The sequence below is a fragment of the Hemitrygon akajei genome, chromosome 1, assembly GCF_048418815.1.
Source record: "Hemitrygon akajei chromosome 1, sHemAka1.3, whole genome shotgun sequence".
Classification (NCBI taxonomy): domain Eukaryota; kingdom Metazoa; phylum Chordata; class Chondrichthyes; order Myliobatiformes; family Dasyatidae; genus Hemitrygon; species Hemitrygon akajei.
The window spans coordinates 76637299-76652650 of record NC_133124.1 but is presented as its reverse complement, the minus strand read 5'-3'; the positions used below and the strand labels follow the sequence as shown (position 1 = coordinate 76652650).

The window sequence follows — 15352 nt, the reverse complement described above, 5'->3', positions numbered from 1 at the left end:
CTGGACTGATTTTCTTTCTCCCTCTGTGCCCATTTTAACAGCTGGAATGCCAAACAATTTCAAATCTCACTCACTTCAGGGAAGTATGAAGTTGAGGGAACTTGGTTCCAATCAAGCAAAATCTGTGGATGCAGTCAATTCCACAGTGAAACAAAACAGCTCTAATGCTCGTGGATTAAGTTTAACACTGACTGACCATGATCGAATTCGACAGTTCATTCAGGAGTTTACATTCCGTGGATTACTGCCACACATCGAAAAGACTATCCGACAACTGAATGATCAGGTGTGGCTATTGTTTTATATATTTTGTACATAAAACTCGTGCTGCTACTGTATAAGAAACTAAGTATTTGCATTTCGAAGATTATAACATCACCATTCTGACCATGCTTCAGAAGTATTAGATGACTTTGTGCATTTGAGAGGTAATATATAAAGGAAAATAAAAATGCTGTGATTACACAGTCAAGGTGCACAAGAAAGAAAAGTAGATAAAGGTTCATATGGAAATAGTATATATCTGAATTTTATTTATTTTGTGTTACAGCGTGGAGGAGGCCCTTCTGGCCTTTTGAGCCATACCAGCAACCCGGGAGAACCCAATTAACCCAAATCTAATCAGGGGACAATTTACAATGACCGGTTAACTTACCTGGTACATCTTTAGTCTGTGGGAGGAAACCAGAGCACCCAGGGAAAACCCACGCAGTCCATCGGGAAGACATACAGAGACTCCATATGGAACGGTGCAGAATTGAACTCTGAACTCCAGAGTGCCCTGAGCTGTAACACCATTGCACTAGCTGTTAAGCTACTGTGGTGCCCCAATCTTAAACGAATAAAATCCAGCAGTCACCTTAAATTGAATTCAACTGTGGGAGTTGAGGAGTTTGAATTCATGTAGGTAAATTTAGCATACATAAAACTGATGTTGATAACATCAAACATTAGTGGATAGTCATTAAATCCTGCTTGTTTCATTAATGACCCTTGTAGAGGGAAATCAGCTGTCCTTACCCAGTCTGCCCTTTTTGCCACTCCACACACTGTGATTAATTTTCAGCTGCAGCCCCTGTACAAGGACAACTGGGAGTAGGCAAAAACTGCAAGCCTCACCTGCAGCTCCCACATTTTGTGAATGAATAATTAACAAAGCTCATTGTTTGTCTCTGCCAGTAGAAGTATAAATATAATTAAACTTAGATCAGGAAAACTGTATATGGAATAAACTGTCAGAGGAAGTGATTAAGGTAAGTACAATAACAATTTGTAAAAGGTACTTGGGCAGATACATTAATAGGAAAAGTTTTGAAGATTGAGCCAAACACTGAAAATGGGATGAGCTTGGAATAGCATCTTGGCCAGCATGGACCAGTTGGGCTAAAGGACGTATTTCAGTGTTGTATCATTCTGCAGTGTAATATCAATTCTGTTGAATGGTAGTGTCAAAAAAAAAATCCTCTTTCATTGCCTGGTCTGCCTTTTTCAAGGGTTAACAATGGTCAGTATTTTCTTTCACCCATCTTTGTGTGATTATGGACTTGTTACTATTACTTTTAAGAAGTTATCAATTTGATATCACTTGTTTAGTCACTTCTAACTTCAGCTTTGAACAAATCTTTTTATGGAGGAACAACTTAGTTGCTCTCAATCATTTACTCAATGAAGTCACTTGAATTCGTGCAACATAGATGTCTGTTCACAATGATGTTAAAATAATCTTGTTTATGATTTGCTGCTCCACTGCAAAGTCTCTTTGAGGTGTGCCTACCCTGAAGAAGTTTAAATCTTCTCTTCAGGAGCTCAGTGAGACCCTCCCTCACTGCTCCCCCTCTGTGATCTCTGCTGCCTATCGACTTTTCGATCATGTGCTCACCCAGTCAGGCTACCACATATCCTTCCTGGAAACGTGTTTATCATCATCTTGTTCAACATGGCTTCCAGCTCAGTTTTCAGGTCTCCCAGTTTGGACTTACCGAGGGTGAGTCTAATCAACAGCTTCTCTCGCCTCTTCTCCCTCTATTCTACATGCCACCTGCTCTGCCATGCAGCGATACCTGCAGGCCTTGTCTCAGTCTCTGCCGCTGCCCTGAACCTCACTCTTCACTGTCATGGATCTCTTCAACATTTCATCCTTCACTGGATGTACTCCTTCAACAACGGTGGTTCTTCCTCCCATCCAGGAGGAATCGACAATTGTCCAGCTCCAGACTACAGCCCCTATTGCCTCCCATTCGGACATCAACTCAATTGGATGATTCAGTTGTGGATCCTGCAGTCTCCAACTCTTGTTTTGACAGCCCTGGGACTACAGCCCCTGCAACCTCTCACTTGGACCTTTATTTGAGTGGAATCCTCTGCAGATATCACGAAGGCAAACTCCAGTTCCAATGACCCTGGATGCCTGCAGACAGTAAAGTATGTGGTGCCTCGCTCTGGCTGCAGCCCCAACCTTGGCTGTTTCCACCTCCAGTTTGACACCTTTGTCACTGCCACTGAGCTGCTGGGCTTCACTACAACTACCCAAGCCCATTTGCTTTGACCTTCCCCTCTCTGAGGTGGAGTGTTGTTCTCAGCGAGGACCTTGCCTTTGTCCTCCTTTGCACACTCCTCAGTGAGTTCCATGCTTGCCCCAACACTGAGCAGTTCAGCCATTGGCTCTGTCTTCAAGCACACTTCTTTGGCAAAAATTTCCCACCCCACACCAATAATCCCTCCTTCCATCTCCAAACCTTGTCCTCTTCTTGGACACACCACTCTAGATTTCTGCTGGTTCTGGATCTTTTCTTTAGTTGCCAACAAGGCAACCAGCTCAGTTTCAGCACTTGTCTCTCCACTTTTTATCGTGGGGCACTACACTTCATTCTCTCTGTACCAATCCCAACCTCACCCTCAAATACGCAGACAAAGCAGGTGCTCTTGTAGAGTTCAGTCTGATGCTCTATCTTGCTGAGGTCAGGTAGTAACTCTGATGCCTCCTTTTACTTGACCTTCGGAGGGATCCCACTCAGGCCCATCTAATGCAGTTGTCTCCAATGCCGTCAGTAATCTCCTCAGTTCTGGAGATCCTCCTGTCCATAGCCACTAATCTCAATGTTCCCTTACCCTGCACTTCTCGTTTCTACTTCCTCCCCAAGATCCACAAACCTGACTGTCTGCATAGCCCCATTGTTTTTTGCCTGCTCCTGTCCCACTGAACAAACTCAGGTCCACATACCTCAATTTTATTTTATCCTCTTTAACTCAATCCCTTCCCATCTATATCCATGGCACATCACATGCTCTCGATCTCCTCAACAACTTTCAATTCCCTGGCCCTGATCTCGTTATTTTCACTATGGATGTTCAGTTCCTATGCTTTCCCATCCCCCCATTCCCCATCGAGAAGGTCTTGAAGCTCTCCACTTCTTTCCTGACAACACTCAACTAGTTCCTCCACCACCTCCATCTGGTGGAACTGGTCCTCACACTCAACAGATTATCTTTTGGGCCATCCCACTTTTTCCAAACTCAAGGTGTTGCCATGGGACCCAGCTCTGCCCAGCTTTTTTTTCTCTTGTAATTTTTTTTATTGAAGTTCATCAAACAAACATTTCCATAAGATGTATTTCAGACATTGTACATATATATCATATAATCATATATATCACAAAATCTCCACAAAGTATTTATCTGGGGTATACACTTATAGAAAAGAGTGGAAAGAAAAAACAAGCAAAAGGAAAGAACTATGTACAAGTAGGGAGTGATTTTTTTTTTACAACAGATTCATTGATTTGTGAGAATAAAATCAGGCCTATGAGGCATTATGTAGTTAAACCATTTTTCCCAGTATGAATCAAATTGTTCCAGCTGATGATTAACAGATGCTGTTAACTTCTCCATTTTGTAAATGTCCATTGTAATTTCCATCCATGTATTTAAAGTTGGGCTCTCCTGTGATAACCATTTCCCAGTAAGAGTCTTTTTACCAGCCACCAACAGTATATTCATTAAATACTTATCTCTTTTCAACCATTCTTGAGGTATATATCCAAAATATATGGTCTTACTCTCCAAGGGTATTTCACATTTAAAGATGTCTTGTAGGGCATTGTGTATCCCCTTCCAGTAATATGCCCAGCTTTTCATTGGCTAGACGAATCAGTCCATGTTCCAAGCTGTCCTTGATAATGCTCCCCAACTCTTTCTGCTACTTTGAAGACTGTATTGGTACTGCTTCATGTACCCATGATGAGCTTTTCAATTTAATCAATTTTGCCTCCAGCTTTCACCCTGTCCTTTAATTTACTTGATCCATTTCTGATATTTCTCTCCCCTTTCTTGATTTTTGTCTCCATCGCTGGAGACAGACAGTCGACCAACAGTTTTTATAAACCTACTGATTCCTGTGGCTATCTTTATTATACCTTTACATGAGGAAATCTGCAGAAACTGGAAATTCAAGCAACATGCGCAAAATGCTGGTGGAACGCAGCAGGCCAGGCAGCATCTATAGGATGAAGCACTGTCAACGTTTCGGGCCGAGACCCTTCGTCAGGACTAACTGAAAGGAGCGATAGTAAGAGATTTGAAAGTGGGAGGGGGAGGAGAGATCCGAAATGATGGGAGAAGACAGGAGAGGGAGGGATGAAGCCAAGAGCTGGAAAGTTGATTGGCAAAAGGGATACACAGCTGGAGAAGGGAAAGGATCATGGGACGGGAGGCCTTGGGAGAAAGAAAGGGGGAGGGGAGCACCAGGATGGACAGCAGGCAAGGAGTGATTGTAAAAGGGACAGAGAGAAAAAAGAGAGGAAAGAAAAAAAGAGGGAAAATAATAAATAAGGAATGGGGTAAGAAGAGGAGGGGAGCATTAACGGAAGTTAGAGAAATCAATGTTCATGCCATCAAATTGGAGGCTACCTAGACGGAATATAAGGTGTTGTTCCTCCAACCTAATTGTGGCTTCATCTTGACAGTAGATAGACATCAGAATGGGAATGGGACGTGGAATTAAAATGTGTGGCCACACATGTAGATTTCCAGCATCTGTGGAATCTTGTGTTTATGATAGTAATGTAAATTGCTTCCTAAATGCTATAAATTTTTACTGATTTCATTGCTTGCTAATTTTTGAGACAAGTATTGATTTGAAAACCTAACAATGGAAATTGGGACAAAGAAAAGTGTGTTTCCCTTGGTAATCCACATATACCATCCCTGGTGGGTTTTTTTTGTTCTTGCTTAGAGCAAGAACTTATTCCTCTTTCTTATGGTAGGACGAAAAATGCAAGTCTTTTACTTGAATGTGCATAAGATCACTTCTGAAAAGCATGACATATTTCATAAAATGGAGCAGGCAGTTATCTATCAGATCTGCCTTTGTGGTTATAGAATATTTTTGATTTGCGTTAGTAATATTTGCATTATATTATTTAAATCTCGCTCAAAATGGATCCGAGTTTGTTTGTTGCTTTGTCATTAAAACTTGATATGTGCCAGTGAAGCTGCCATATTATATAAACACAATTCACAAGAAATCTCTGACTTTATTGTACATATGGCTGAGAGATCTGTACTTTTGGATGTGGTTGACTAATTTGCTGATACCATCAAATTATAATGCACTGAATTTATAGCAGTCTCCTTTTAATGTTTGGAATCTAGTTCATAATCCAGCCCAGAATTTTTAACTGAGTGTAACAAAGTAGGAAGAACAAGACAATGCATAGACAGTTCCATTCTCCCTTACAGAAACTGCTTGACCCATTGAGTTACTCAGAACTTCCTTGGTCTGACAAGAGTTCTTATTCCTGATTGGTTTTAGAGGTTTGTCTAGAGAAACAATTTTCAATACCAATGAAACATTGAATATATCACAGGAGCAACAAAAAAGCTGTTTTGCTCCAGATTCCAATATTTACAGTTTGCTCTGTGACCAGAATAAGTTGAATGTCTGGGTAATGAATTGATTTGAGTCTGCCTTTTGGGCTTATGACTGGTTTGCTTAAAACTGCAATTCCTCACTTATGAGTAGTGATATAATGTCTGAGAAGAAAATAAAACACTTTTTAGCTGTTTGCTTTTTAATTAGTAATTGTACACATGTCAAGAGTCCCTTTTGTTTTAATGCTGTAAATCCACTATTAAAGGTCTTGCAGTGGTGTTCTTTGCTCACTTGGTGGAGCAAAAAACACTAGGTTCCCAAGATGAGCTATTTCCTCATACTCACGTCTTTGAGACAAGCCAGAAATAATAAGATCCAATTCAAGGAATTTGTTTGAAGGGATGGTGAAATTTAAACATGGTTGACCTGAATCGGAATCTACAGCATTCAGGCCCTTGTCTCTCCTGCTATTCAGTAAGCTTATGGCTGACCTGCACCTTCATTTAAAGAAAATAAAAAAACTAGATGCTAAAAATTGGAAACAAAAACAGAAAGTACGGACAAAAGTGAGTTGTGAATTCTTTTCATAATTTTCTGTTTCTGTTGATGTTATTTGCCTCCCTGGTAAATATTTTGTGAATTGCCCACTGATATTCAAACCAAAGGTATTTGTCTAATTCACAGCTAATTGTTGCTTCTACTAATGTTTTAAAAGCTTGTTGAGCCCAAAGAAAACATGATCTAGTTCATCATTGTGGAGCGGTCTGATCTTACAGCTTTTCTGTGAAATGTGTTGTAAGCTTATTTAAATGTGTTTCTGCCCTGATATGCTCACTGTTTCATTGGTATTGGAAAATGATTATTCTTTCTCTGGACAAACCTCTAAAACCATCCCGGAATAAGAATCCTCGCCACATCTAGGAAGGTTAGTGACAGTGAAGAAGTTAACAATATCAGCTTGAGAAGTGTTCAGTTACAAGATGCAGCCACAGTTCTATGAGAATGTTTGGCACTATCCCCTCAATTTAAGTGTTTGCTGAAACTCTACTACTAAGGTTTATGAACTATTGAGAAGTTTCCTCCTTACAAATACTTCAGTCATTTCTGTACAACTTCACACTTCCCTTGCCCCTCAGGTTCTCCTAAATTTTCTAGGATATCTGTGGTGCCTGATTTTGAAGCTCTGTTGGTGAGGGAAAATTTTGACATCTGCTTCTGTTATTTTTTTGTAGCTACTTTTGTAATATCTATGGTTGATCAGTATTACTATTTTGTCAATTCAGCTCTAAATCTCTAATCTAATAATGTGTACTTTTTTCTAAATGTTTGTCTATTTTGTTTTTCAGAAAAAGGTATGATTTCCTGTTACCGGTTTTCACATTAAGTACTGTTGGCTTTCTCTGACCAGTAACAAAACAATATGTGGTTCAACATTAGAAGTATTTAGTTTCAAGTCCCACGTCACACAAGTAGACAATCTAGGCTAGCACTCTTGAGAATAAGGGAAGAGTTCTCCACTGGCAGGGATGTAGTTGTTTCTGGTGAGATGTTTATTGGGAACTTTCTGTGCAGATGTTGGCAGTCAATTTCTTACTAACAAATGCACAACAAACTTGAAACTCTCAACCCCAACAATATCAGTTTCCCAGAAGTGAACATCAGTAGTCCATTCTGGTCCAACCAAGTTTGGCATGTACTAGATGGACTGAAGGGCCTGTTTCTGTGCTGGAGTGTTCCATGACTATGTCAATGCCACAGCAAAAAAATTTCACTAGTGCCTCAATTTTCTTTGGGGACTAAAGAAATGTGGCATAGCCCCTTTGACCCTCACCAGTTTTTACATATGATCCTCAGAAAGCATCCGATCAGGACTTCCTCGTCAGGAGACCACAGTCAGCATGGATTGGTGATAACACCCTTTTGTTGACAATCAACTTAGGCTCATCTCAAAGATCCAAGATTAACCCACTGCTGTACACTCTCTGCACTCTTTTTGGCTAAGCACACATCAAACACAATTGAAAATCCTCAAAACACCATTATTGGCAAAATCTTAGATGGCAATGAGTTGGTATACAGGGGTGAGATGGATCAGCTGATTGAGTGATGTTGCAAGAACGAGCTTGCAGTCAGTTTCAGCAACATCATTGTGGACGTAAAGAAGGGAATTTCAAGACACATATCATTCTTCTAAGTGGTCAACTGTGGAAAAGGTGGGCAGCTTCAAGTTCTTGAGTGTCATCATCTTAGAGGATCTGTCCTAGGCCCAATAGATTGATGCAAGCCCATCACCAGCTCTAATTTTTAGGTTTTAGACTTGGCCAGCACCATCACAGGCTCAACCTACCCAATCATTGAGAGCATCTTTAAGAAGTCACGTCATCCGTCACAGAGGACCCTCAAAATCTGTGATGTGCCCCCTATTCATTACTACCATCGGGTAGGAGATACTGGAGCATAAAGGCCCACATTCAGTGTTTCAGAAGTTGCTTTTCCCCTCCGCCATCAGATTTCAAAATGTCCATGAATGCCACCTCATTATTTTTCTTTTGCACTGTTTATTTATCTAGTAATTTATAGGTAAAAGCCAGCATGGTTTCCTGAAAAGAAAATCCTGTCTGACAAAGCTACTGCAATTTTTTTCTTTTTTTTTGAGGAAATTACAAGCAGGGTGGACAAGGAGATGCAGTAGATGTAGTGTACTGAAATTGGAGACGGTTCAGAGAAGATTTACGAGAGTGATTCCAGGAATGAAAGGGATACCGTATGAGGGACGTCTGACAGCTCTTGGGCTGTATTCTCTGGAGTTCAGGAGAATGAGGGGAGATCTCATAGAAACATTCCGAATGTTAAAAGGCTTGAACAGTTAGATATGGCAAAGTTATTTCCCATGGTAGGGGAGTCTAGGACAAGAGGGCATGACTTCAGTATTGAAGGATGTCCATTTAGAACAGAAATGCAGAGGCATTACTTTAGTCAGAGGGTGGTTGATCTGTGGAATTTGTTGCCACGAGCAGCTATGGAGGCCAAGTCATTTGGTGCATTTAAGGCAGAGATAGATTCTTGATTAGCCAGCACGTCAAAGGTTATGGGGAGAAGGCAGGGGAGTGGGGATGACTGGAAGATTTGGATTGGTCCATGATTGAATGGCGGAGCAGACTCTGGGCTGAATGGCCTACTTCTGCTCCTGTATCGTGTCTTTGTGCTGAACTGCTGCTGCAAAACAACAAATTTCACTTCATGTAAGACTGATAATAAATGTGATTCTGATTTTGCATGGCTTGATAAGACAGTGGCTCTGTCTGTAACTGCAAGAGAGTTGTGGGCACAGCTCAGCACATCATGGAAACTAGCTTCCCCTCCATGAACTCTGCCTACACTTCTTGCTGCCTTGGTATTGCAGCCAATATAATAAGATCCCACCCAGTCTAGATATTCTTCTCTTCCCCCTCCCATTTGGTAGAAAATATAAAAACTGAAAGCACATTCTACCGAGCTCAAGGGCAGCTTCTTTCCTATGACTATTGAATGGTACGATAGATGTACATGCCCTCACAATCCACCTTGTTTTGACCTTGAACATTATTGTCTGCACTGCACTTTCTTTGTAACTATAGCAGTTTATCCTACATTCTGATACTGTCTCATCTTGTACTACCTCAATGCACTGTTGAAATTAATTAATCTGCATGGACAATATGCCCGACAACAAGCTTCTCACTGTACCTCAATACACGTGACAACAAGACAACAAAAGACTAATTTACCAACTGTAAAATCATTTGACAACATCCCGTTATCATGAATGGGTTTGTATAGTTCATTTTCAGTTTATTCTTAGATCACTTTTTTTATGGGTTGAAAATTTTGGATAACCTTTAACCTCTGTTACTTGTAGCAAGCAGAAAAGAGCTATCCCTGAATGAGATATTTGTTATTTAGCAGATTGGGTTCTGACTGATAGACTCTTGTTTATCTTGTTAGACCCTACCCCAAAGCATCAAGGAAATCCAAACCCTGTAAGGACAGGAAGGTGACTCACCATCACCTTTAATAATTAGTGATGGCCAAAACATGCTCCCTTTGCCAAAGATGTCTGTACTCTGAAAAAATGCGTTAAAAAAAATTAACAATTCTCATGTGACATGCCACTGTATTGCAGTAACTATAAATACATTTAAAGGTCCCGTTCAGTGTTTCTCAACCTTTTTTACCCCCCCCCATACCCATTAAGTATGTTCATACTTGTCATACTTGCCATCACCCCCTCAGAGCACCTTCGTACCTGCCAATGCTTCTCCAAGGCGCAGTATACTTCCCTGTATCCCCATAATGTAAAAACCTCTCTTCTTTATGCTAACATGAGAAAAATGATTCTGCCTTAAATTTTTATTTGTCTTTAAACCTAGCTTACATGATACCTGTGCACTGTACAGCAGCTTCAGTATCAATGTGATCCTTGAGCTTGATTGTTTTTAGCAAGAGTTGAAATACCTGCTTCAAGTTGTGACAGCAAAAGCCTTAAGTCCCCAAACATAACAACGTCCAAGCGGTTTCTGTTTATTTGTGAGTATGTGGTTCACTGCACTGAAGCCTCTTTTAAAAGGTAGGAGGATGGAATTGCAATGAAGACAGCTGGCTCTTCTCCAAAGACCAGGAAGGATTGTATGGCAGTGTAGTCACATACCACAAAAGCCAACATTTTTGAAAAGCATTTTTGCTTCCTCATCATTCTGTGAATTTCAATAATTTCTTCTTGCAAGCTCGCTTCCTGTTCTGCCACCTTGAAAAAAATGGATTAGTTACCCAATCCGGAATTTCCAGATCATACAAATCCTTGAATTGATTTTGAAAACCCTTCTATGGTGACTGTAGGTTTAAACAGTATTCTGCAAATCACTGTCTGTGAAAGAGTGCAGGGAAACTGAGAAAAATTCTCCCAATTTTTTGTTTATATATTTCCAATAAAAGTGGATACTGCACTTTTTGCCTGGATTAAAGTTCTCATCCTGCAGTTTCATATTTAGAATTTTCATTTTGTCACATAGATAGGCTGATTGTTATACAGTTCAATCTTGTTTCCCAAGCTCTTGTCGACTTTGAGCAAAAATTCAACCACTGTGTGTCAAAAAGATCGAAGAAACGCTTTAAGCAGCCAACACATTTGGTACGAAGAAGCAAAAGTTCAAGCTCTTCATCGTTACCTTGGCATAACTGGTGAAATATTCTGCAATTTAATGAATGAGTTTTAATTTTGTTGACAGCAGATATTACAAGAGTCATGCTTGAAAAAAGTTACTGGCTGAGGATTTTAGCTGTGAGATGTTGATGATGAATTACAGAATGGATTGCAAACAGACTTGGAATTTCTTTTTTCATAAATGCCACTAAACCATCATGGCATCCTGCATTCCACAAGGAATCATGTTTCTAATTGGAATACTTTAGTCCTCATATTTTGATCTCATCATAGATTGATTCTCTGATATTTATTTTTCTCTTTTTGCAAAAGAGAATCTCTTCATAAACTTTTCCATTTTTGATAAACCGTGTATATGCCATTAGCAATGTCTCATTGTCTCGTGCAGACAACTCATCCAATTGTTTCTCAACTTCTGTTTTTTGTAGCTCTGCACAGTTGATACTCAGTCTTCACATTTCATCAGTGTGAGGAGCCACAGAGTTACTACTCAGAGGAATTGATTTTAAAATACTGGTATCCATTTTGAGAACAGTGGTGAACAATTGTGATACAATAGACGTTAATTTTTCACCAACTGTATGAGATTCTCCACACTTGACTATCATTTTGACAATGTTGTAAGAATGAGACGACTATCAAGGTCATTTTTAGTTTTGGCAAATTACTCAAATGCAACACTTTTCAAATGCTCCTTTCATCTTCTGGAACTGAATAGTACCCATAAGTAGCTGTTTCAGGGTGTCTTTTACCAAAGTGTTCCTGCAATCTTGATGGCTTCATTGGACAGCACAGTATTACAAATGAGCAACACTTTCTGTAGTTTCTGTTCTTGTCAGGATGCGAATTCAAGGCTTCACCGCCTTCAGACTTAGAGGTCACTTTGTATGTATTTATCCATCATTAATGGGACTAAATTAAAACAAAAAAAAACACAAGCTGGGAATGCCTATTGGATGTTGATGACGACAGCGAGATGACACAGTTGTCAAGTCTGGTGCCTCAAGTTAGGGTGCCACTCACCACCTCCCCCACCCCCAAGAATCTTGTAACGCCTACCCCCTCCCCCGACGATTTTTTCCCCTAACTCCCCCCTTGGAACATGTAATGGCGCCCTTTGGAAATCACTGGTCTCGTTAAATAAGTGAAAGGAAGCCAGTGAGGTTGGAGTGGTGGTGGGGGGGGGGGGGATTGAATATAGTAAATAAACTTTTTTTGAACAGTTTCATCTTTGGAGGGGGGGAATAAAAGATTTGAACCTGTTTCTGTACCTTTAAACTCATTTGAAGCTTAATCTTAAATATTTTTTGTCTAGAATTCTGCTAGAACAAGCTGAAATTGAATGTATTCAGGAGAATAATGTAAATCTCAGTAGAGGCCAATGCAAGATGAATATTTATCTTTGCAAAGCTTTTGTCTCATTCCAATGGATCACCATTTTTAAATCAATATAATAGTTTAATTAATAAATTTTGTCATTATTGGCTTATCATTTATCTAAAACTTATTTAAGACCTGTGCTGGTGAAGAATTAAGGGCTGAAAGGCTTGGATAGAGTGTATGTGGAGAGAGGATTCCATTAAGCAAAGAGATCTCAGGGTATTGATTTGACATTAAGGGGGCATCCCTTTAAAATGGAGATCCCTTTAAGCAGAGGGTGGTGAATCTGTGGAATCCATTGCCACTGAGTTGTGGAGGGAAAATAATGAAGTGTATTTCGGGTAGTAATTGAAGGTTCTTGATTGATAAGGGAGTTGAGGGTTATGGGGAGAGGTGGGAGAATGGACTATAATTGAATGGCAGAACAGGCTGGATGGGTCAAATGGCCTAATTCTGTTCCTCTATCTTATTGGTCTTGTGACTTGAGTCCCTGCTAAATCAGTCTTGAGTAGCTTCAAGTAGCAGTTGAGAGCTGCAAATTTGTTTTAATAATTAGCTCAGGAGCATATTTAAAGTGTATGTTTACTTCCATTTGTTATGTAATACCTTTGTTGTAACTTTTTTTTAGACACTTGCAATAGTTGTTTTGAAGTTACAAACTTAGCTAATATTACACATACTTTTATTCCTGCAGCTGGTGTCTAGAAAAGGGCTCAGTCGTTCTTTGTTCACCGCAACTAAGAAATGGTTCAGTGGCAGTAAAGTGCCAGAGAAAACTCTAAATGAATTAAAAAATGCTTCCAGTCTGTTGTAAGTCGATTTTTCTGTACTTTTGGTAAAGTTCTCTTGATTTGCTTTGAAAAAGAATGCAAATCCTTAAGGCTATGCAATAATAACAATAGTTAGCAATAATTAATAATAGATAAAAGAGTGTTGTTGAAATACATCTGGCATATGGGAGGAGAAAATATTCAATGGTAAGAGCTTTCAAAACAAGAATAAATACAAGGGTTGTAATTTTAGCTTTAAGTTTTGGGGAAACTGCACTGAGGTGTAAGAGGGAATAAACATCTTTAAAAGATAAACTGGGTATAGCAAGTTAGAGGTAACTTCTAAGTAAAAAGGTTTTCCACTAACCTAGGTCAGGTTAAACATGGGAAACCATTAATTTAAACATAATCTTGCTTTTGAGGACAAAATAATTTATTACAATCCTTAAGTGTTTTAAGTGCACCTGAATACTGAAATACAAAGCTGCCGGTGAGGTATAAGAATCTGCAGATCAAAGGATGTGGATTAACTAAAAGGGAAATGAGCTCATATTTTCAACAGCTGTGTAAGGAATCCTTTCAATTTGTAAATGTATTTTTTTGCATTCATTTATTTTTGAAGTTGCAGTAATTTATATGTTGTGCTGTACTGCTGCTGCAAGACAGTAAATTTAATGGAATATGTCAATGATAATAAACCTGATTTTGCAGATCAATGTAAATTGGTGTGTGCCTGAATATTGGGTAACTTAGAATAAGGGGAGTGAGTTTTAGATTTCTGCGTGCGTTACTTTGGTCTGATGTTTTTCTCTGCTTTGACATTTTTCAGGTATCCACCAGAAGCTCCAGAGCTGCAAATAAGAAAAATGGCAGATCTCTGTTTCTTGGTTCAACATTATGACCTGGCCTACAACTGTTACCACACCGCAAAGAAAGATTTTCTGAATGACCAGGCAATGCTTTATGCAGCAGGGGCATTGGTTAGTGCTTATTCTAATTACAAAATGAGTTGCAAGTGATAATATAAAAGGGTTCCAAAATTTTCTGCATAGAAACATAGAAAAAAGGTGCAGGAGTAGGCCATTCGGCCCTTAGAGCCTGCACTGCCATTCAGTATGATCATGGCTGATCATCCAACTCAGAACCCTGTACCTGCTTTCTCTCCATACCCCCTGATCCCTTTAGCCACAAGGGCCATATCTGACTTCCTCTTAAATATAGCCAATGAACCGGCCTCAACTGTTTCCTGTGGCAGAGAATTCCACAGATTCACCACTCTCTGTGTGAAGAAGTTTTACCTCATCTCGGTCCTAAAAGGCTTCCCCTTTATCCTTAAACTGTGACCCCTGGTTCTGGACTTCCGCAACATCGGAAACAATCGTCCTGCATCTAGCCTGTCCAATCCCTTTAGAATTTTATATGTTTCAATAAGATCCCCCCTCAATCTTCTAAATTCCTGTGAGTATAAGCCTAGTTGATCCAGTCTTTCTTCATATGAAAGTCCTGCCATCCCAGGAATCAATCTGGTGAACCTTCTCTGTACTCCCTCTATGGCAAGAATGTCTTTCCTCAGATTAGGGGACCAAAACTGCACACAATACTCTAGATGCGGTCTCACCAAGGCCTTGTACAACTGCATTAGAACCTCCCTGCTCCTGTACTCAAATCTTTGTGCTATGAATGCCGACATACCATTTGCCTTTTTCACCGCCTGCTGTACCTGCATGCCCACCTTCAATGACTGGTGTACAATGACACACAAGTCTCGTTGCACCTCCCCTTTTCCTAATTGGCCACCGTTCAGATAATAATCTATTTTCCTGTTCTTGCAACCAAAGTGGATAACCTCACATTTATCCACATTAAATTGCATCTGCCATGAATTTGCCCACTCACCTAACCTATCCAGGTCACCCTGCATCCTCTTAGCATCCTCCTCATAGCATCCTCCTCATAGCTAACACTGCCGCCCAGCTTCGTGTCATCCACAAACTTGGAGATGCTGCATTTAATTTCCTTGTCTAAATCATTAATATATATTGTAAGCAACTGGGGTCCCAGCACTGAGCCTTGCGGTACCCCACTAGTCACTGTCTGCCATTCTGAAAAGGTCCCATTTACTCCCACTCTTTG

General features: G+C 39.9%; 1 protein-coding gene across 3 annotated transcripts in view; it reads left to right on the top strand.

The window, feature by feature from the left end:
* The window catches only part of trappc8 (trafficking protein particle complex subunit 8), a 159593-nt gene that overhangs the window by 70855 nt on the left and 73386 nt on the right, over positions 1-15352 (top strand). For all 3 annotated transcript variants that reach the window (XM_073045993.1, XM_073046003.1, XM_073045986.1), the window contains 3 exons: positions 42-286; positions 13144-13259; positions 14049-14199. In XM_073045993.1, coding sequence (XP_072902094.1) covers positions 42-286; positions 13144-13259; positions 14049-14199 — 512 coding nt within the window. The remainder of the gene's footprint in view (positions 1-41; positions 287-13143; positions 13260-14048; positions 14200-15352) is intronic.